Source organism: Urtica dioica, chromosome 11 (genome assembly GCF_054948205.1).
Source record: "Urtica dioica subsp. dioica isolate 48M chromosome 11, U.dioica_male_clone48M_v1_H2, whole genome shotgun sequence".
NCBI lineage: Eukaryota > Viridiplantae > Streptophyta > Magnoliopsida > Rosales > Urticaceae > Urtica > Urtica dioica.
Window position 1 is genome coordinate 12,309,025 of NC_142766.1, and position 23,418 is coordinate 12,332,442.

Below are 23,418 nucleotides of genomic sequence, written 5' to 3' on the forward strand. Positions count from 1 at the left end.
ATGGCATATTAATGTTAATTACCAAAAAATTTATTGCCGATTTAAAAACCAGTAAAAAAACATGAAGTCCGGTAATCTAGTGACGATAGTTTACAATAATTTCCATTGATGAACAAAATACAAATTAGATACCATACAAACTCGAATCTCCTCAGAATCTCCGACTTTCGCCGCCGTAGCAGCTAAGATGCAGATGAGGCGTCACTTCTGATCCCAGATACTACTCCTTTATCACCGCGGGCTCTCTCTCGTCATCTCGCTTCTGCTTCCCTTCATCTTCTTCACGCTTTCTCTCGTGATCGCTATGGGTGTGAGATGGATGGCCAATTGCTCGCGGTGTTCCTTCGTCAAGAACAATGGCTTCAAGAGGTCGTCGTTGAACTATAGCTTCATCGCAGCTAAGGTTCATGAATTCTTGGGTTTTGTTGTTTTTCTTTTTCTTTTCGAGTAAAATTGTTTGTTTTTTTCTTTGCTCCATAATTTTTTTAGAGAGAGAATGAGAGAGTAGATTTTGGAAATGAGTGAAATAAAACATGTAAGAATTCATATTGACTAACTGCCACAATTAAGGAAATAAATAAAATGATTATTATTAGCGATTAATAATTCGAATTCAAAACTGAGTATAATTTGAGAAATGGTATAGATCAAAAACTAAAACACAAATAATAGTGCCATGTACGCTAATTGAAAATTCCTTTTAACTTTTCCTAAACCTTAGCTAGATTGAAATTCTCACGTTTGAAGTGGCCTAATCGGTGCTAAATTCAATTAAATTTCGGATGATATTGAGAAAATTAATTATTCATAGATCCATTGTTCGTGTTGCATCTATGAAAAAGCAAGCATTGTAGCCTTAACATGCATTAACACGAATTAACATGCATGCATTCAGTGACGGATCTAGGAGGGGGCCAGGGTGGGCCAATGCCCCCCCTCAATTTTTGAAAATTATTTTTTAACCCCAAATTTTTATATTTTTTTTATAATTTTACCCATAAATTTTACTAATAATTATGTTTTTGACCTAAATTTGTAAGTTTTTTTTTCAATAATGCCCCTCCTAAAAAATATTTCTCAAATTTGCCCCCCCTTGATTGAAATCCTGGCTCCGTCACTGCATGCATTAACACGAATTAACACGGGTGAGAGCCGACCTAACCTCACGAATTCCAGATCGAGGCAAAGGTCTGGTCACGTCATCGTGCAGATCTATGTCTGACGTCTCCATGGGTCGACACTCGCCTGATGGGATCGCCGGCGCCGACGCCATTCTTCCTCGTGACGCGTCTCCGACGGCGCTTCCTTCAAATCCGGTGGATGAGGATGAGCCGGTCATCTTCGCGAGTCGGAGCTCGTCCATCGGGATCCATGGAGGTCTATTGCGAGGATGAGGATGAGCCGGTCGATTGCGCGGTGAGCCTCGACGTCCTCCGCGTCGGTCGGTCGGTGGTGCCGTGCTCTCTCAGCACGTATAGGCACGCTTCCACTGCCGCCATTTCTAGCTCCGACTCTAGCTCCGACTCTAGCTCCCCAGACGCTGTCTCTTGTAAGACTAGACCAAATAATAAGCGAGAGAGAGAGAGAGAGAGAGAGAGAGAGAGAGAGAATCTGTTGTTAATCGAAAAATCAATCTTCATTAAGAGTGTTGGTATTCTAATTTTATCGTACATCAAATTGAGATTGCTATATCTATATATGGCATATCAACGTGCATTGGTAATTGAATTTTATTACGTACATAGAATTGAAACTAAAATAATATTGCATATCAATGTTGACTTACTTATTTTGTGTATCTGATTATTATTTGTTAAAATGATAATCACAAAAACAGCGAAAATGACACCTCATCAATTTTGGCAATTTCACCAAAAAAAAAAAAAAAAAGATCAAACGTTGGCTAATATGCAATCTTAATGTTTGCGTGCAGCTAGTCCGTGTAATTTTTCATAATTTATTAAGTATCAAGTTCACTCAGAGATAACTGATCTTGTATCAAGTGAATTAGGTTTATGAGGAGAGAAATAGTTTTTGGCATGGCTGGAGGCGAGACGTGGGCAACGGAGTTGAGGCGATTATATTAGGACGAAACACATCCAAAAACCCTAGGAAATTTCTTCGCGGCGCTGAAACAAGGAGGGCTTGGAAACATTCCGCAACCGGAAACGAGTGAAGCTTTGGCGGATTTTCTTCTCGAGAACCATTAGCCCCAATAGATTATTGTTTAATCAATTAAATAATTAAACAACCTCAAGGGATTTCTCCGGAGAATCAATTCTCTAGAGAGATAAAAAAAAATTATTCTTTTTGTTTTGTTTTTTATTTTTCTTTTATTCTTAATTTAATTTTAAATATGTTCAAGGGAAATTCTTTTATTTATTAAAAAAATTAAATGAATAAAACAAAGCTGTATGATAAAAGAGAAGGGAAAAATAATAATTTTCCTTTTTAAAACTATCACGTGATGAACACGTGCATATTTAACAGAGTTTTTGATGAAAAAGTTGATTGAGGGACTAAAAATGCAAAAAATTTAAGAATAAAGGGCAACAAATATAATTTTGAAAGTTTGTGTACCGAAGTGATACAACTGCCATAGTATCGGGGGCAAATGTATCATTTTTTTTTATTATGAATGATTACTTAATTACAAAAGAAAATATAAATTTTGAGATAATTAATCGCATAAGTGTTAAAAACATAAAAAAAAGGGAAAATATCATGAGTATCCCTCGTGTTTAATCGAAATGCGAGATTTATCCCCTCTATTTTTAGAAATATCAGACATATCCCTTCAGTTTAATATAAATGATATATACATCCCCTAAAAAATATTATATTATAAATATCACCATTTTTCGTTTATTTTTTACAAAAAAATAATTTGAACTCCCCAAAATACCCTTAATGAAATAATTTTTTATTTTTTATTCTATACAAAAAAAAATTAAATTAAAAAATTTCTTTATAAAAAGTTAAGGATTTTTTTTATAAAGAGAGATTTTAATTTTTTTTAATAAAATAGTAAATAAATATTTATTCTATTAAGGGTATTTTGGGGAGTTCAAATAATTTTTTTTGTAAAAAATAAACGAAAAAGGGTGATATTTGTAATATAACATTTTTTAAAGGGAGGTATATGTCATTTATATTAAACTGAAGAGATATATCTGATATTTCTAGAAATAGAGGGGATAAATCTCGCATTTTGATTAAACACGAGGAATACTACAGATATTTTCCCAAAAAAAAATGAATGATTTAGTTTTAGTTATAAAATTTATTTTAGAATCTTAGATCATTTTTATTATGCATGATTTCTAAATTACAAAATAAAATATAAATCTTAAGATAATTAATTATATAAGAGAAAAATATGTATGTTTAAAACAATATTTAATTTTCATAAATTGCAATATCTCATAACATTTTAAAACATATCGAAATGATCACCATTTTTAATCTTCATACAATTTTGTATTTTTACATAAAGTATAAAAAATTATAGAAAAACAATTATATATACACACACTTGCACATTAGAGAACTCTTCAAATGCACTAAAAGAGCTATCCATTGTTATCTTTGGCGCAATCTCTTAAAGATAAATAGATGTTCTAGACTTACCATTTTTTTTTTCACTATATGCCTCCTTGCCTCACAAATAATTTTTGAGTGACATACCTCTCCCGGGTAAGAGGGGGCGGAGCACCGACTTTATCTGAGCCATTTTCATTCCAATGAAAATGCCCTCATTCTTAGCATCCTTGCCCCAATCATGACATTAAACCGTTTCCATTTGCACTACACAAAAGACGGAGAAGCCAATGTCAAAATTAGTCGCAACATTGCCTTTAACGAAAACCACTCTACCCATTTGGTGGAAGCATCAATGGAAGCTCACCCGTAAAACCAAAACCTTCATTTGGAAATTTAGTTATGCATGGCTTCCCGCCAACCACTAGGACAAAAAACGTCATCCGGTGCGACGATTGTCGCACCAAATACCTCATATGTCGCACCTAAAAGTTTATTAGGTGCGACAAAGTCGCACGAAGTCCTCACTAGGAAGAAAATAATTTTTAAGTATGAGCGTATATTTTGCACACCAACCTCTTGAAATGATTGTCCACTTTATATCGACGTGCCTTTGATGCCATTGCCCATACTTCTCATCCTCTCGATGATCTACGATCCCAAGATCATATTCATGCTCTCCTTAACAGTTCTTATTTAAAGCTGACCATATGTGATCCCGCGGGATCTCATTTCCCGTATTATTGGTACTATATGAAAAATGAGAAAAAAATTGTACTATTAAATGTGTTATTGAGACTTTTGTCTCAGGTTTATCCGGGAAATGGGACGAAAATGTCATCCTCATTTAACATCATTTAGTACCATATTTTTAAAATTGTATTTTTAATTGAAAATATAAGAATTTTTTTAAATTTTTTTTAATGCATTCATGATTATAATAAAATGAAAAAATAAATATGGGAATTATGAGAACCCGGGAACCGCGAAATATGGTATCGAGAATTCCTGGTACCTTGGAAAATGGTTCCGGGATTTCTCGGTACGATTTTTTACGGTTACGGGATTTCTCGGTACCATTTTTTAAGGTTCCGGCCGAGAGTCTCATTTCCCACAAAATATAGGACGAAACTAGAGGATCCCATTTTTTCGGATTTTATATGGCCAGCTTTACTATTATTACCCTCCTCAACTCGACGCAACCACGGCTCTCATCAACATTGACCCTGCGGTTTTTTTCCTCAACAATTGCTAGGACATCAGATTCCCTTTACAAACTAACAACGGTATTGTCATAGTCTCTCACTTTGATCCCCGTTATCCTTGCTGAAGCTACAACGATCCTTGTAGGCGTCAAACTAGCCCACGAGAGTTAAGTAAGTCAGATATATGTTCTCTTTGATTATCTGACTTTCATTCAACTCATCTCTTCCCCAACAAGCGGATTGAGCCTCATGCTACATCTCCTTAGCGTTCTCCCCTACCTCGATAATTACTCAGCTCACTTGTAAAATTTCCTTAAAATTTATTAGTTAAGTGACTTAGAACCACGAAGTTCAACTCTCACTGTTTTGGTCTGGTAGTCATTAATTTATTTTCCATAGAAATGAAAAAGTGACGTCTCCCAAAAAATCAAATTTGAATGTTGGAGTGAAAATTAATTATTGTCCATACTTATTTACAAACTTCATCCCTCAAATATCTCTTTTCTTATGAATATATTATTTTTTTTTAATCGTCTTTTACTTATCGCCACCTGGAAAATAAAAATAAAATGTTTACAAAATATTATAAGAATTACCAGAAGAGAGAACTTGTAGACGTTCCCTCGATTTTGAATCAGCCTATCTTTGTGCCCCAGCAAACTCAAAGAGACGCAAAACATAAAGAAACCCATTCCGAGTTTATATATATTCCTTTTTCTCCATACATATATTGCGTTACAAACAACCTAATCTCTCTCTCTCTAAGACACAATAATCTCACGGTTTAAAACATACTTGACCTAACCATATTATTAATCTCAGCCCTTGATCCTGCCAGCTATTCTAATGCGTTTATAATAAAAAGAATAATGAGCATATTAACTCTATTAATATATTAATATTTAATCAACCCTATAATCATATTTATTGAATTTACTACATCTTCCAGCTTGTCTTATAGCTTATAATCCTTTCTCTGTCGATACACCTTAAGTTATTCGCTATTTCGTACCCTCTTCTCTTTATCTCTTCATCTCTCTCTCTCTCTCTCTCTCTCTCTCTCTCTCTCTCTCTCTCTCTCTCTCTCTCTCTCTCTATATATATATATATATATATACACACATATATATCTTTGGCTCTCTATATTGCGCGTCTACCAATCCTTGAAGCCTCCACATCCAGGCCACATCACTATATGTAATGGTAATTATACAATGCACATACCTTTGTTCTTATTACTATTGTCTATGAGATCTCTCTAATCATGAATTGTTACAGTAATTTGAAATGTGTCCAATATCTATTAATATATATACATACATTTTTTTTTTCTGTAACTACATAATATAGGAGGAGAGAAATAAGAGAAGCAGAGAATTGACACCGGGGTGGGTGGACGGGATGTTGGGGATGGCTTTCTTCTCGGTTTGTGGGGCCCACAGGGACGGGCCGCGCAGCGAGTGCAACATGTACTGCCTCGACTGCCACGTCCCCGCTTTCTGCTTCTACTGCCGATCTTCCAGCCACAATGACCACCTTGTTATCCAAGTAACCTTTTTTTTCAATTCTTTTTTATTTTAGTGTTAATTAATAAAATGCAAGTAACATTGCATTGTGTGTATAAAATAAAAAATTATCCGCAATTATTTTTTTTTATAAATCTAAATTTTATGTTTATGGTATTATGTGATAAAATGCGCAATTTCTAATGTGTAGGTTAATTAGTGATATAGTTAAAATAGAATTAGTTTTTGTGCACATAATTAGATAAGGAGGTCGTCGTACCACGACGTGGTTAGGGTCGGGGAGATCGAGAAAGCGTTGGACGTGAGTGGAGTTCAGACGTATGTAATAAATAGCGCGAGAGTCGTGTTTCTGAACGAGAGGCCTCAGCCTAAGGCTGCCGTCAAAGGAGGCCCTCATTTTTGCGAGATTTGTTCCAGAACTCTCTTGGACCCTTTCCGTTTTTGCTCTTTGGGTTGCAAGGTACTTAATTCATGACCCTTTTATTTTCTCTCTTTTAGTTAATTAATAAGAAAAAAAATTATTTTAAATCACATTTCTAATAATATCAATTTCAAATACAATTTATATTCAGATGATGAATTATTGAGGGTCATAGTATCCTTATCCTCACTATCCTCGTCAAATTTTGAAGATATAAATAATTAAATAATAATTCTTTTGTTACATCTCTTAGCTTGTAGGAATAAAGAAGAATGGGGATGCAAACTTTGTGATCCCAGGCGGAAGGAACGAAGTGATTCCATCAAGAGCGGGACAAGAATTGGGAGAAGTGTTAGAAGATAAAAATGAGATGAGTGATAAAAGAATAATAGTCCAAGGAGATCACGAAAATGTGTACCCAATTAGCACGCTTCGTCCAACACATTCCAATTCATCAAGAAGAAGAAAAGGCATTCCTCATAGAGCACCTTTAGGGCCCTAATAACAATAAATGTAACACTCATTAGCATTATATTTATTATTATTACATGTGAGATGTTGGGTTCCATTTAGTTTTCTTAACATGGGATTAGCTGTCCTTTACTCAATTAATACCCTAACGGAATATATATTATATATATATATGGTTAAATTAGGTAAATACTTTAGCTGGTGCAATAATAATGCTCTCCATTCATAAAGCTTTTTCTAGCCAACACAAAAGTTGTACATGCCATCTAGACTCACATGATCTTATATAATACTATTACGTCTTCAATAATTACAATTTAGCATGGTTGTCTTGATGTATCAATATCATATATATGTGCTGAATTGTATTTAAATAAAGTGGGGAGCTAACATCCATGTCATAAGTTCATAATATGGTCTAAAATCGTTATCATTAAATGGAACAAAACACCCTCAAAACTTGTTTGAGATACATATCTTTATATGCGAGTGATTTCTATTATCTTTTTATTCTTAAAATTTAAATTTTTGTTATCATTCGTGCTTAAATGTTCGATGTAAAATATGTGAATTTAAAAAATGAAGAATAGTAAAAAAGGAAAAATATGAAACAAAATAAATCACTTACATTATATACCCAAACATGATTGCTTTAAATGGCCCAATTTTGTGATATAGTGTAATGTTTCTTATTAGAATACTTTATTTATTTATTTCTGTGAACCGGTTCTCAAGAATTATTTTCCTTGCTTAGTTTATGTTTTGTTTCAAATATTGTGAAAAGTCTTTCCCCATGTCCTTGGACTAGAGTAAATGATAAAAATGCACGAAGAGGTCTATCAATCAAATATCTAAATTGCAAAGGTGTAGATCTAACTCCGTAAAGTAAGTAGTGACTTTAACGTTGAGCTCAGCTTCTTTTCAATTTCTAACGAAAATGTGTTATAAATATGTTTAAAGTTTAAACACGGTTTTGGACCAAATTGTATTATAAGGATAAAATTAAATTTGGACCTATAGACTCTCTAAGCATTGATTATAAACTCTCCATTTGATGACCAACCTGATTTATTTGATCAATGATGGTCGTATCTTAACTAATTACAAATGTGAAAATGTCACAAATTGACAAGTATAATTTCTTCGTCGGTATGTTTTAACGCTATTTTTGTGTCAACACTTAGAACCGTCAGTTGCTTGATCTAACGGTCGGACCCGATGACAGCACGTAGGTTGAGGTGATATGAAGTCTTCTCTTCTCGTTGTCCTTATCTCGCCGGAAAGAGGTTGTCAGTTCCTCATCGTCTCGTCAATGGTTGACTTTTGTGTTCTTCATTATTTTCACTTGTTCGTGTTCTTCTTGTTCTTCGCATTCTTTGGACCTTTTAGTCTTTGAATTCTCGAATCTTTGGTTCTTCGAGACCTTTGTGTTCTTTGTTGTTATCGAGTCTCCGCGTTCTTTGAATCTTCATGCCTTTGAATCCTTAGATCTTTGAATCTTTAAGTCATTTGTGTTCTTTGGGTCTTTAAATCTCCGAGCCTTTGAGTTCTTTGCGTTCTTCGAGTGTTCGAATATTCATGGTTGTCGTTTTCATCTCGTTCCTCATTTTCGCTTCCTACAAAATAAGAAACATGAATTAGAGGAGCACAAAGTGTTTACCCCGGATGCGCGCTTCGATGCTCAACATTCGTAGAATATGAGGGGGTCTAAGTCTCGTCTTATATGTCGAGAGAAAAATATTTATCTAGTGAGATAAAATGAAGGGTACTTATAGAGGTGCCTTGGAGACGCTAGGACCAAGGGGATGAATTGAAAGCGAGATGGAGTTGGCGGCACATTTGGAGGGTTGGCGTCCTCTAGAAGGAGTTGGAGACGCCTTAGAGGAGGTTGGCGGCATAAGGGTTGGTTGCATGTAAGGGTTGGTGGCCAAGAGGGGTTGGCTGCAAACTAGTGGTTGCAGCCACAGCCTAAGGTTGGTAGCAAAGTAGTGAAAAATGGTGTTTGACGGCCATTTTGGGGGTTAGTGGCAAGGAGGAATTTGGCAACCTTCCCTAGAGTTTTGAGAGTTCTCGCTTGCGATTTTGTATTAATTTTTTGTTTTGACTTTGACTTGAAGGTTTTGTCAAGGAGTATTGCTTGAGGACTTTGTTCGGGAGTCTATTTTGAGAGCTTTGCTCGAAACTTTGTCTAGAAGCTTTCGCTCGAGAAACCATCTTGAGAGCCTTGATTTCAGAGTTGACATGAGGACTTAAGAGTCCCGTGGACTTGAATTTGACTCGAGGACCATATCGACTCGAAGATCCTGATTTGGAATCGACGTGAGTATTTGAGAGTCACCTCATGGACCTGAATTCAAGTGAGGACTTGAGAGTCGACTCAAAGATCTCGATTTAGAGTTGACATGAGGACTTTGAGAGTCTACTTGTGGACTTGAGCTCGACTCGAGGACTTGAATTCGAATCAAAGACTTGAGAGTCAACTCGAGGATCTCAATTAATTTGGAGCCGATACGAGGATTTTAAGAGTCGACTCTTGAGGACTTGAGAGTCGACTCAAGGATCTCGATTTGGAGTTGACACGTGGACTTTGAGAGTCGATTCGTGGACATAAATTCGACTCGAGGACTTGAATTTGACTCTAGAACTTGAGATTCAATTCAAGAATCTGGATTTGGAGTCGACACGAGAACTTTGAGAGTCGACTCATGGACTTGAATTCAACTCAAGGGCTCGAGATCTCGTGGATCTTGATTTGGAGTCGACACGAGGACTTTGAGAGTTGACTCTTGGACTTGAATTTGACTCGAGATTCTTGATTTAGAGTCGACACGAGGACTTTAAGAGTCGATTGTAGATTTGACTTTGACCCAAGGACTTTGCTTGCGGGCTTGGCCTTCTTGCATGGACTTGCTTTGTCATTGCTCTCGGAGTGTTGTTTTTATCTAGTGAAAACAGCGATATGACAGTTTGAAAATTTTAAACAAGATTAATAATGCGTCAACTCACGAATACGTCATGATTTATAATAATATGCTAAGTATCACATTAATTATGTGGCCCAATGATAAAAAACGGTTTAGATAAAATGATACTTGAAATTACATTATTAGTGTAGAACTTTTTAAGATGATTGTTAGGTGTCAACTCATGAGCTAGTCATAAGTTGTTTTATTGATCTATGGCTGGGTACATTGAGTCAAGAGAGAGTTTTAATTCAATAGATCCTGAAAGTTAGAAACAATTGACACCTTGCAAAAGTCTAAACTAGTTTGGTTTTTTTTTTTTTTTTTTTTTTTTTTTTTTTTTAAGCCAAAGAGAGCAAAACTAAGTTAATTGGACTCTTTTTTCATTTTCTGTTTTGCTAGCTAGTTTCCTCTTGCTGACAAGTTCGTATTGGTGTTTTGATGACATTTGATTTAAGGTAAAAAAATGTTCAATTTACCCCTCACTAAAATTCTAATGAACATATTTCGATTTTTTATAGTGTTTCTTAACTCGTGGTTGTTTGATGCTTTTTAGGTGATTATGAAAAAATTTCGAGGGACTTGAAGACCAAAAATGAAGGATCATTAAAATCAATACTCACAGTTAGTAAAATCTAGTTTATAATATGTGTTTAAGAGAGATAGTTTTTGAAATTATGTTTAGACAGAGATAACATGTCGCACACAATGAAGAGTCAATATATGCAACAACTTGTTTTGATGCAAAGAATGGATAAATAAATAAATAACGCGTAAATAAAATGACACAAGATGTGGTAACCCAGTTCGGTGCAACAACATCTACTCTAGAGGTCAATGTACCGAGTGGAAAGAAAATTTACTATATGAAAAGTAGTAAAAGTACAACAATAGACTTATATGAACAATCCGTGCATCAATGTCATTTACCTAATGCTATTCGTGAATTTCAACTCAGGTTCCCTATGAATTTGAGTTCTTCTCACTTCCACTCTCAAACACTCTCTCATGTGTTTGGTAGATTAGAAGATGTGTTTCGAGAATTACACTACAAAAATCACAGATTCAGTTTTCCAGTCCGTCGATCATGCACGTTTAGAAACCCTAAAAGTGTAAACAAATGTCTCAAAACTACTAAGGGGGAAGCGCATGACTTTTATAGTATTCAACACATTTGGAAATCGATCTAGGGTTTCCTTACCCATACACGCAAAGAGAACCAAAGTAGAAAGTGTTCCGCAAATCATTCTGGTAATTCATGAGACTTGCCAAAAATACAACTTTACACATGGAGACAAAGATGTCTCAACATATCATAGAGCATATTGCCATACATCTCGCCAAATAAATTTGCAATAAAAAATAAGTCAACAACACACGTAACGACAGTTTTTTTTTAGAATTCACCCGTCTTAGACATGTTTCTAAATATTTTTCAGCTTAATATAACTCGTTCCAACAAATATTTGTCTGAGAACGGAAGTCTCTGCGGCTAATCTTGAGACTTTGTGTAGAATTTGTTAAGACATTTGAATGTTTGTCAATTTATATAATTAATGAGTTTTTATCTAATTTTTAACAGATATATGTATATAATAAGTAAAAACATAATATTATGTGTCTTATTTTTCATTGGCATTTTCATGGACCGCCGTTTTATTATACTATTTTATTGGTTGACAATTACTCGTTTTTCTGTAACTTTTCTCCCTACATTTTTATTGATCGTGGATATTTGAAATGAAATCAATGAAAACTTGGAAAAAGCTTGCTCTATCTTTTCATTTGTTTTCCCCTCTTATTTGATCACTTGTCGATTAATGCTTTTTGTTTTTAATCAGATTTGTCGATTAATGCTTAGTAGTACATCTATGTTTGTTTTCAAATAAGCTAACGAGCCAAACCACATAATATACAAAGAATTAATAAGCAAGAGCTTCGTCCTAAACTCTTGTACGGGTTAGTATTAAATTCGTGGTCCTAAATCGATATAAATTTTTATCGTGCAAGTAATTCGTTACTATCATAATGAACTCAATAATAACAGATCAGGAAACTAATTAAGATACCATTTAATAATCTTGTTTCTGTAGGAACATAAAACCAAATCATCAACAACCAAATCCATGACCAGCCTCAAATCAATTCCTCATCTGTCTCAACATCACTCACAATAAAATTCTTTCACTAAAATTAAGCAAACGTTAATTTTTTTGCTCTCTATTAAAACCCACAAGCACATTGATTGTTACCATACCAATATAGAATTCCCTTTCCAATTACACCCTAAAAGAGAAAGAAAAAAAAAACAAAATGGGAAACAAAATTGTAATGGTAATTATGATGATATCGTTGTTGGTGGTGTGTGCGGAGCCACTGCCGGAGTGTGCGAAGCTGTGCATGCCGGTGTGCCTGAAAGTGAAAGGAGCCAGCATTGCCAATTGCGAGCAGGCATGCCTCGCCTACTGCAACCAAATCTCGGGACGCAGCCCAGGCCGCGGCGGAGGCATTATGTGATTATGATGTAACACTACTCTTTAATAATTTTATGATTTCGTGTTTCCTTAAATTGGTGTTGTACACTGATTGAAAGTTTTTTTTTTTTTGCCCAAAATTTGTAAAATTCATTTGGCTAACATTTGAATGCCATTATCTTTTTTATATCAATAAATTACCGTCGGGGTTTTTGGTATTTTATTTCAATTAAATAAAGATTTTTTGTTAGAAATTAACCATTAGGGGTTAAAATTATGAAAATTGGAGTTTTTAATGATGAAATTAGGCTACTTGAGACGTTAAATTAATGTTTTGTTATTATGTATTTTTCTTCTAAAAAAATTTAGGATTTTAATTGGAAAATTAAGATTTAATTATGTTATACCAGATTTGTCCTTAGAACTATTTATAAATGGGTATCTTTTTTTTATTATTAATAAATAGTTTACAACTATATACAAGAGTTAAATATTATTGTTTGAAATAAACACTTGTGATACAAATCTTCAACTGCTTTGAAGAAAGCACATGTAAAAGTGTGAGTTAAAATGGCTGAAGTTCAAACACATCAACGACTCTTTAACAATATCCTCAAGATCCTTGAGGGTTGGTGGATAAATCCAAACAACCCAGATCCATAACTTAAGAAAATATTGTCCGAAAACTCCCATCTCATGTTCGGCTATTCCATAATAATAATAATAATATACAAACCAACCGCTCAGTGATAAAGTAAGCCTATCGTAAACATTAAAATAGAAAATCAGTTAACCACCACAAGACCAAGGAAAGGACATTTAGGCGTTGGAGCAAACGGAGAGGAAATATAGACAGGCCAGAGCGAGATAGTCCCTCACGAGACCCCTCAGACTCATCTTGGTAATCGGAAGGTAATGAAAATTTGATTTCAAATAAAGTGTCTTTCATTTTTTTTTATCGAGGGTGGCACTTCCGCTAGGTAATTTGGTGCCTTTCATTGCTTAACGGAAGTAGAATTTGCATTAGGTTTAATGGAAATATGAATTTCTGTTAATTTCCATTAACTAATTAAAAAAATTAAAAAAAAATCAAATTTAAACGGTAAATGAAATGGACTAAACTGTTAAATTTTAAAAGAAAATACTAATATGTAAAATGAATTTCATATTTAAAATAACGTTTTTTTAAAGTAAAATATTACAACAATATTACAAGTAAAACATTACATTAAGACTATATTTCATTAATAGTCATGTTTTGAAAGTTTATATCAAAGTTATCAACAAGATCAATGTTCACAAATATTTCTTGAGAACGTTGTTCGTGTTGACACCAATCTTTGTAAACGATAAGTGACTCAACCATTTCGGGTTTCAAAGTCTGCCTTCGATCGTTAATGATGTGACCGAGCTACTAAATGCTGACTCGGATGACACCGTTGAAACCGAGATCAAATGTATGTCTCGGGCCATCTTAGACAAGATCGAAAACATGTTTTCATGTTGACGCCACCATGCTAGTAAGTTGAGGTCATCTTGGTTCATGGAGGCAAATTGTTGAGAGGTGTATAGTGCGATCTCGTCGTGTTCAGATGTCTCTTGAGTTGGTGGGGGATGTGGTGACGATCTTGGAGATGAAGTTTCGCCTCGGACAAAACGAGCTATATCTCGGAACATTCTTTTGCTTGTTGATGAGTGTCGGGATGGACTCGGCTCGGGATAAGTTGGAATCTGTCGCTGGTAATACCTGAAAAAGGAGTAAACTCTTCCACGGCCCTAGCATGATCATGTGTAACTTAATTTTGTCTAGTATGACAATTTAATACTGTAAAAATGTCAAATAACCCCCAAATTTCATTCCGGGGTCTAGGATGCATGCAAAACTATACAAGTAAGGAATTTTTTAAGTTCCCCAATATTTAGAAAAATTTTCTCTCATAGATTCGACGCATGGTTGAAAATTTTCAAAATGGTTGCAATCGTGAATATGTTCGGTAATTTTTGTAACACTATGTATCGCTAAATAAGATGTGGCTCTGTAAACGGCAGACAATGCACGTGTTTCATTGTAAAAAAACGTGAATAAAATGAGTAAAGTACTTAGCCACTGCGATGTCTGTTTCGGTTATGTCATGGCCTCCTATTATGTTCACTATATACGTATAACCTCTACATATCTATCGGCCAAGAAGGAATTCAACATTAAATATGTTAAGTTCCACCTATTCCTGTTATCGGTGTGAAAAGTTCTCTCGTCAAGACTGTTAAATAAAAAACGCCTCTTGAGGTCATCTAGTATCTGGTTTGAACTGTTTATCAAAGCTATGGCTTCTATAATCTTACTAATACACTCGGAAAAATGCCTAAACCCGACTTTCACTAGGTTTATGATATGGGTAGCACACTTTTGGTGTAAAAGAGAGTCTCGATTGGGTATCTTAAGGCGTAAACTTCTCACCATGGCGTCGTTGTTGGTGGCATTATCAAGAGTTATTGAGATGATTCTCTCACGAAAGTTCCACTCTTCTATAACATCTAGAAAGATTCATAGCATGACGTTTGCTGTGTATAACTATCCTCTATTCTTTTAAAGGCTATGATCATCTTGTTTAGATTTCAAGCTTCGTCTATGTTATGAACTACAACAGACATGTAGTCTATTTTGGCATTTCTGACCATATATCAGAAGTGAACGCTACGTTAAACCGAGCAGACATGAACCAAGTTCTAAGTGTGTCTTTTTCTTCTAAAAAAAATTTCAAAATTTCATTTCGAAAAGTTTTTCTTTTAATAATGTTAATATCAGAAACTAGATAATATACAAATCTATCAAAGCTTTCGCTTTATATATGAGAAAATAATTGGTCGGTAAAAACTATGTACTTAACACGGAAGTTGGCATTTCTGCGAAGCAGAAGATGACACGCGGAAGAGCTTCTTTTCCATAGCTTCCGACTGAATGCCCAGAATGACCTCAGACTATTGGCACAGAGAAAATAAGATCTGCCCAGTGCTTTTTAACTCTATTTAGATTTAAGCTTTATAACTCTACTTAGATTTATGCTTTTTGAATATTTCATCCTTATAATTTTTAGGTTTTACGACTCAAATGTCAGAATTGCAACACGACCACGAATTTATCACCATTACTTTACACCAAGGATCGATGTTAAGAATTACGATTGCCCGTACACACCCACACGAATTACGATTACCCGTACACACACGCACACACACAAATTGACTTTGAAAGTATATATTCGTAGTCAAAATTGTTAAAAAGTGCTCAAGGAAATTAGTTCACATGTAGAAATTAGTTCACATGGATTTGGTTTAGAAATTAAACCGAACGGATATCCGCGATATTGTTTCTTGGCAAGATTTGTCGTCTACTAATCTCATCAAAATCAAACATAACATGTCTAAAAATTTGCGCGCACATAATATACCGAGCAATAATATATCAGGCAAGTGACTGGAGAGTTGTAGATTCGCATACATTTATTTATTTTTAAGAAAGGATATTTGCTATTTTGAGTGGGTTGATTTAGCACATTTTCACGTGTTTGGAATTAATTTTGTCGGATCCCTCGATTAACATGACTGAATTTTACTTTTAACCCACGTAGCCTTCGAGCTCAGAGCTCACTCGACAGCTGTCTAACACTTGTCATTCACCTCCTTCACTTACTGGATTTTACCGTCCTTCCCGTTCGGTGCACATTTGCTATATATATTCCTAACAGTTTGGTACGTCGTAGGTGTAAGTGGTAATACAATCCGTAAAAAAAAAGGTTCGAAAAAATGGCTCCAAAGCGCAGAGTGGTGTCTGTAAAGAAGAAGGTTGTGAAAGAGAGCACTGTTGAAGTAGCTATGTGGGAGACCAATAACAGTCAAACCCTAACTCAAAATGAAGACGAGCTTTTAAACGAATTCACTACTACCACCACCACCACAACCAAAAAAGCTCACGAAGTTGAACGAAACGAAGACGCTGCGAAGAAGACTCCCATTCCAGTGGAAGACAAATCAAGCCCCGGAAGAGAAACCGAACCGAAACAGAAGGAAGTTGAACGAAACGAAGACGCTGCGAAGAAGACTCCCATTCCAGTGGAAGACAAATCAAGCCTCGGAAGAGAAACCGAACCGAAACAGAAGCCGAGAGCTCTTTTCGACCAAGAAGAAGTGCCAAAGGAAGCCAATCTCACCCCCACAAGCAGCAACGAGGACGTTAAAGAGCAAGACGAAGAGAAGTCCAAGGCAAAGACAGAGACCGAGACAAAGGCGAGAGCGACGAGCAAGGGAAAGAAGAAGAAGAAAGGGTCGAGAGAGACGTACAAGATATACGTGTTCAAAGTTCTGAAGCAGGTTCACCCAGGGATGGGAATCACGGCCAAGACAATGACGATCATCGACAACATGATGAACGACATGTTCGAGAGGCTCGCCGGCGAGGCCTCAAATCTCTCGACCCACACCAAGAAATCCACAATAACAGCGAGGGAGATCCAAGCCGCGGTCAGCCTCGTCCTCCCCGGAGATCTCGGCCGCCATGCCGTCGCCGAGGGAACCAAGGCCGTTTCCAACTACTTTTCCTACCCCAAGTCCTAGGATGTTACTTTTTTTGTTTTCCTTTCTTTTTGAAGCCTCAGTAGTGTAACATGTAATAGTAAATACTATAAATATGGGGTATATATTATTTCTTTCATTTCACTCAGTATTCTTATTGTGCCAAAGAAACAAATCAAAAGTAGTCGTCGGTGGTTACAAGTTACAACTTACAACTCAACACTCATTATACATCATATATCAAAATAAGAAAGAAAAAGGAAAAAGAAGGCCCAGATGGCAAAACTATGAGCCTAGGTTGTTAAATCAAAGGTTTTTTTTTTTTTACCCTGTACTGTTATACCTTTTGGCAGTTGAATATTTTTTGTTTTTATTCATTACAAGATTGAATAAGCACGGATCACCTCAACTACTGGGGCGTGACACATCGGACATTTTCCTTTTGTCTCAAACAAGTCGTTGGCACAATTCGAACATGTGCACATGTGCCCACATCTGCAACGTGTAAATATGATGCAAATAATCAATATTTTTACGTAATTAACAGAATAATGTTTGCACTATAGGAGACCAAAAGGTATAATCTTCGAAGCCTTACCTGTACAGTAAAGAATCAATACTGCTATCACAGCATACGCAACAAATCCCTTTCCGTACATTCTCCAACTTTGAGTCATCCCATGAAAAGCCAACCTCGCAAGCCGCTGAATAAAAAATATCCAAAATTTAGTCCCATTTTTATTAAAGACCCTTAATGACAGGTTTTCTATGATGCTGCTGAAAAAAACATTCATTTATCCACGCCTAAGCAATGGAAAAAGTGCCAAGTTGAAAAGACATGCCTTGAGAGCCTGATGACCGGTTAAGCGCAGCAGAGACTTCTTGCCTAATGGAACGCTGCAACTCGAGTTGCATGTCCATGCAGGTCTCAAGCATCCTCTGCAAGTTGTTCATCCTCTGCTGAAGCCGGGCCATATCGATCCTCATGTCGTTAACGATCTCCCAGTCCTACACCAGAATTAAAGATATACAAATATGACCCATGCTCGCATACATTTTAATAAAAAAAACAAAAGAAAAAGACACATTAAACGCTACCGTATAATAACAAAACAAGAACATCGACTAAAATCTACGAGCCTCGTCATAATTCACCCAGGAGACTACCCCATTGGCCCAATTGTTGCATCCAAGGGGAATCGAACCGAGAATGGCAAGGTCTCAAGAATCAACAACCCACAAACTCAGAACGTTGTTTATGTGTTTTTAAAAAAAAAAAAAAAAAAAAAAAAAGATATGAAACATATTACGTACCATCCCTAGACGGTGGTGGACATCATGTTGGGTCCAATTCTCACGGTGGGATTCTTGGTCCCACACCGGAGGCGGAGGCGGAGGAGGCGGCCTGGGCGCGAGAGGTAGAGAAACAGGAGGTGTGACCGTAGCAGCATTCTCACGAGCTCCGGCCTGATTCGCACTAGCCGGCTCCAGATCCTGATACACGGATTCAGACGGTAGTGACCCATTCAACTCCCAGTCCGCCGCGGCATTGCCTTGTCTTTCCACATACGACTGTATCAGCTGGTTGAGGCTCTCGCGGAACCCGCTGTGTAGAAGATTCGAGACTCTTCTTCTGCAAAAACGAGAACGAAAGAAGAAGAAGAAGAAGAAAAAAAAAAGATGTTAAAGAGAGTTGGAACCATCTACAAGGATGGTCATTCGGAAGACTGGGATTGGATTTGCACCTGCTCAGTAGTTCCCTGATTTCCCTGCTGTAAACGTTCTCGTCATCAGGAAAGTAGAACGTTTCGGATCGTCTGGCCGGAGCAGCTTCCTGATCTGATGATGGCCCATCTAGCCAACTTTCCACGGCCTCTTGGAATCCGCCTTCCTCTTGCCATTCTTCTGGAGAATCGTCTTCAACCCGGCTATTTTCTCTCTCTTCATTTCCCACCGACCATCCGAGTTCAATGGGTTGTTGCTGGTTTTCGTCAGCATTTTCACCAACAATGTCCCTCCATTCAGTGTATTCGGCAATGTCTTGATCCCATTCTCGCTCCTCACTCTCCGAAGACTGGTCCTGCCACTGTTGCACCTCAGAAGCAAAATCTTGCCTGCTTGTACGATCAACGGTGTTGGCTTCTGAATCATCACGGGATCCAGATAAAACAGGAAAATCATTTTCCTGCATACTTGGTTCAGATTGCTCTGTGGCTTCATCACCACCGGATACTACCTCATTCCTATATTGTCCGGAAACGTGCAATGGATCTTGGGCATCTTCATTAGCAGTATTTTCGTGAGAATCAACACCAACATTTTGCTCGGTGCTCATTGTCCTTTCATCAGATTCAAGACTACTTGACCATTGCCATTCTCTTATTTGAGAATTATCAGGAACTATTTCCGGCCATCCTTCAGCCAACAGGGCATTAGATTCTTCTAAATCCACACGTTCAAGAGCAAGAGTTCTGCCACCCAACTCCTCCCGATCATTGGACGTTCCATGGATTTCATGCCCTTGGTCACTTCCTCCATAATTGGATTCTGATTGCTCACAGTTATCGTTTATGATCTCATATGAGTTATTTCCTTGTGTTTGTTCATTTACATCCGAGTTAGCGTTGTCATTAGATATCTCAGAAATGCTGCCGCTTGGTTGAGCAGCACAAACAAAATCATCCGGCCTTGAGATAAATCCTTCCCTGCATTACAAAAAGCACTTTAAAGGGATGTTGACTAAATTAAGCATTCAGAAAGTGTTTCCAGCCAGTTTGTGGCATCTTAGTGAGAAACAATATTTGTCGATTAATATAATATTATTTAGATTTCCCGTGGGAAAAATAAAAAGAATAATGACAAAAAAAAAATCCATGATACAGAGAATCACACTACCTGCGTAGACAAGCAAAGGAGGGAGGGAACTAATATTTTATTCTCTCTAGAAGAAAACAAACAGTATTAATACTATGATGGTATTTACAAAAATAAATAAAATAACCTACATGTGACTCAAACCCACCATGGTTTTTAATATGTAACTTCTAAAATTATTTCCATTCATAAGGGACCCACCGTGTGGCATTCAAACACTTAAGTCGGGAAGTATAAGTTGAATATTAAAGAGTAAAAACCCTTCCAACCCGGGAAATAACTCTTGGGGAAACTTTAAGCTACATAATTTAAAGAACATCGTATAACTACTTTAAGAGAAAAATACACAAAGAAATTGCACACCATTTACACTCATTAGAACAAGTCAAACTAGAAGAACATTAAAACGCATGAATACCTGAGACCAGAGACTGTATGTTTTTGCCTTAGTAGGCCTAATTCACGTTCAGCTATGGATGAAGGTCTCCCACAATCAGTCGATCTTCCATTTCGCAAGAACCAACCTCTAAGTAGAGACTGAAAAAAATAGTTTGAATGTAAATTACTTCACTTACACTTTACCTTTTTCAACGCATCTAAAATAAAAATCTAACACTTAGATTTCCATAAAGTACATCAAAATAGCACTATGCCACTGCAATAACAGATTTTAGTTCTACTACTTCAAAAAATTGCATGGTATGTTTCATTTCAAGTAAAGCAATCTAAGGACAGGTTGAATCAAGGTGCATTACCAATCAAAATATATGGCATTTTATCTTTGATATTATATAGCAATTCCTCTACAAAATGGCTGGTTTCTTTTTCTTGTTTTTTTTTAGTTACTGATTTTGCAAGTGCCCATGCTTCAAATAACCAACATTTTTTTCAATTTCTGTAGCTGACATACTACTAATCACGTATTTCTTTCTGTTAGACTCTGTGAGGCCAGTAAAAAAGTCATGTTCAACTAAATGCTATCATCTCATATTGTAAATCATACAAGCAATTTTCTAGTACCAGAAAACATGAAACACTTAAACAAAAAGCTAGTAGGAAACAGTTACAACTACATCTCTCACTGATCGTACTGAGACAGCCTCAACGCCAACTATGTGATTCAGTTAATGCTACACTTATTAACTTCATGACATACCCAACCACTCGCACTTTTAAAGTTCCCGGACCCTTACTGACACACAGAAACTAATTTGTGACTGCCAAAAGTATAAATTTACACTTTAAGCGACCATGAAGATACTTGGATAAAATTTGAGATACCAAAGAAGGAAAGGGAATTAAAATTTACACCTGTGTGGACATGAAATGAAACTTCGATAGTAATAGCTCTATTCAAATGCGGTATAGGGGGATAAAAGGTGAGAAAAGAAAAGAAAAAAAAAAATATAGATGATCTAATAGTCCTTCAAAAGTAAGAATGGCTCTCGCAACATACCTGAATGCGGTTGCGATGAGGAAAAGTTGTTACAGCTCTCTGCTCCAACAAAGCTTCAAGTTCCGTTTTCCTTTCCATCTCAGCCTTCTTGACCATGTCAAGTAGCGCTTGTCTGCCACACAATCTGCGAATTCCTCTTCGAACATGTTGGGTCCGACCTTCATTCTGGTTGACGGCCGACCCATCACGAATCCTTTCGATCTGACTGCCCAATTCAGCGGGCTGATCTTCTCTGCCGCCACCACATGCACCTCTGCGTTGAGTGTTATATTGCACCCACTCCCTTATAGCTCTTACCCTCTCCTGTTCAGTTTCACCAAGCCACTCTGACCTTGAGCCATTGTTAATATGAGAGATATTGGGTGTTGTACATTCCCCGGCACTGCTATTCATCCATTCTCGGAAAACTCGCCGCACCCGACCCCTCTCAACTGCGCCGATATCTGCAGAATTCTCGCTGGTGTAACTCCCTGAAACATCGCGGTCGTCGTTCTCACCCATACTTGCGTCCTCAGACTCGCCACTATGTTCACTTCCATGGCTCTCGGAACTGTCCATCCTCAAGAGATCCGGAACAAAACTGTCGCTCCTTTGTTGAGACAACCTGTCGCTGATCCTCTCCTGAGCACGACTCACCGCATTCTCGTCCTCGAGCTCTCTCCACATCTGCAGAACCGAGGATGCACGGGTGCTTACCCTGACCCCATCCTCGCTTTGCCTAGGTCCTCGTGTCTGTGATTCCCTGGGGAAAGAAGAATCGAGCACCACCACGTTGTGTAGTCCAGCAATAGCCATTTTATACAGCCCTCCAGAAGAAATAACTTAAAAAAACTGTGAACCCATACGAATAAAATGCATAAAAAAGCGCATTTATCTATGGGAGAAAAAGAAGCTTTAGATAATTCCTTTGTAATCAAAACACCCTAGTGATAATGTCAGAACACAATTCACAACCGGAATGCAATCGTCGACAACAATGCCCGTCTGGTATACTGGTTTGATTGTCACCAATCTGACCAATTCACCCACGTCTCTGCATTATAAAGTGGAACAGACTCAACAACAACATAAAGTTATTTAAATATGAAAATATGGAAGGGATAAAAGAAGTCTTCTAACTAATGTATGGAAAATCCACGTTTTTTTATCGGAAGGGGAAAAATCCTCTCATATACAATGATTGAACTTCATAATCCAAATCACCCAAGACGAAAATAAAAACTTTTGGAATCAATTAAAAATCGTCTAATTCAACGAAAATCCGCTCGAATTCCAGAAATAAAGAGAAGCTCAGAAATGGAATCTCAAAATACTAAATTCCTCCATTGATAAATCCAAACGCGAGATTTTGAAACAGTCAACAAAAACAAAAAGTCTCCCACGTCTAACAACAGACAAAACAAAAAATTCATCGCATCCATACACCATTATTCTCTCAAATTTTCGGGCAACCAAACAATAAACCAAGAACCATTTCCAAAACAAAATCCGCATTCGAAACTCGCGAGATAAGAAAACAAAAAATCTGAAATGAAAATGAAAAACAAGAGAACAAGAGAGCAAAATGTTAATTAACAAATGGACTTTGCGAGGAGACTGAAGAGAAAACTCACCGAGAGATCTCGAAGTAAAAGACAAGAAACCCTAGCAATGGCGAAAGCAACAGCGACGCAGAAAGAGGACAGAGAGAGAGAGAGAGAGAGAGAGAGAGTTTTTGTCAGATATTCAGAGAGAAGAGAGAGGGAAAGAAAAATAAGCGAATTTATGACATGAAATGACACGTCACAAGCGTCTGTGAGGGAGGAAAGGGACATGAAGAAGCGACACGTGGACTTTGTCGTTTCTGTGGTGACGAATTAAGAAAGAGCTCAACGGTCTAAGTCTAACCGGCGCCGTTTGAAATCCTTCCTTTTTTTTTC

The 23,418-nt window shown here is 36.8% G+C and overlaps 3 protein-coding genes across 3 annotated transcripts; 2 read left to right on the forward strand and 1 right to left on the reverse strand.

Moving 5' to 3' along the window:
- Positions 1–5,837: 5,837 nt before the first annotated feature.
- LOC149381291 (PLATZ transcription factor family protein) lies at positions 5,838–7,248 on the forward strand. Its single transcript, XM_089601066.1, has 4 exons — positions 5,838–5,948; positions 6,096–6,293; positions 6,513–6,731; positions 6,946–7,248. The coding sequence occupies exons 1-4, from the start codon at positions 5,946–5,948 to the stop codon at positions 7,192–7,194; spliced, it is 669 nt and encodes a 222-aa protein (XP_089457192.1). The 5' UTR covers positions 5,838–5,945; the 3' UTR covers positions 7,195–7,248.
- A 9,130-nt stretch (positions 7,249–16,378) lies between these two features.
- On the forward strand, positions 16,379–17,308 carry LOC149381292 (Histone superfamily protein). Its single transcript, XM_089630208.1, has one exon. It carries the CDS (start codon positions 16,405–16,407, stop codon positions 17,209–17,211), a length of 807 nt encoding a protein of 268 aa, XP_089486334.1. The 5' UTR covers positions 16,379–16,404; the 3' UTR covers positions 17,212–17,308.
- Positions 17,275–23,216, reverse strand: LOC149381293 (uncharacterized). The gene is made up of 8 exons (XM_089630207.1): positions 23,113–23,216; positions 21,500–22,532; positions 20,462–20,580; positions 18,915–19,874; positions 18,484–18,802; positions 18,012–18,177; positions 17,768–17,873; positions 17,275–17,664 (listed from the first exon to the last, which is right to left on the reverse strand). Exons 2-8 carry the CDS (start codon positions 22,292–22,294, stop codon positions 17,547–17,549), a joined length of 2,583 nt encoding a protein of 860 aa, XP_089486333.1. The 5' UTR covers positions 22,295–22,532; positions 23,113–23,216; the 3' UTR covers positions 17,275–17,546.
- Between the last annotated feature and the right edge of the window lie 202 nt (positions 23,217–23,418).

What these genes read in the sequence shown, in the direction of transcription:
- LOC149381293 (XM_089630207.1), bottom strand. Translation starts at nt 22,294, where the DNA reads ATGGCTATTGCTGGACTACACAACGTGGTGGTGCTCGATTCTTCTTTC. An exon ending in CTCATCGCAACCGCATTCAG is followed by an intron (nt 20,581 to 21,499) that starts GTATGTTGCGAG and finishes TATTTTTTTCAG; the next exon opens with TCTCTACTTAGAGGTTGGTT. An exon ending in CATACAGTCTCTGGTCTCAG is followed by an intron (nt 19,875 to 20,461) that starts GTATTCATGCGT and finishes TTTGTAATGCAG; the next exon opens with GGAAGGATTTATCTCAAGGC.
- LOC149381291 (XM_089601066.1), top strand. An exon ending in ATGACCACCTTGTTATCCAA is followed by an intron (nt 6,294 to 6,512) that starts GTAACCTTTTTT and finishes GCACATAATTAG; the next exon opens with ATAAGGAGGTCGTCGTACCA. An exon ending in TTTGCTCTTTGGGTTGCAAG is followed by an intron (nt 6,732 to 6,945) that starts GTACTTAATTCA and finishes TACATCTCTTAG; the next exon opens with CTTGTAGGAATAAAGAAGAA.
- LOC149381292 (XM_089630208.1), top strand. Translation starts at nt 16,405, where the DNA reads ATGGCTCCAAAGCGCAGAGTGGTGTCTGTAAAGAAGAAGGTTGTGAAA.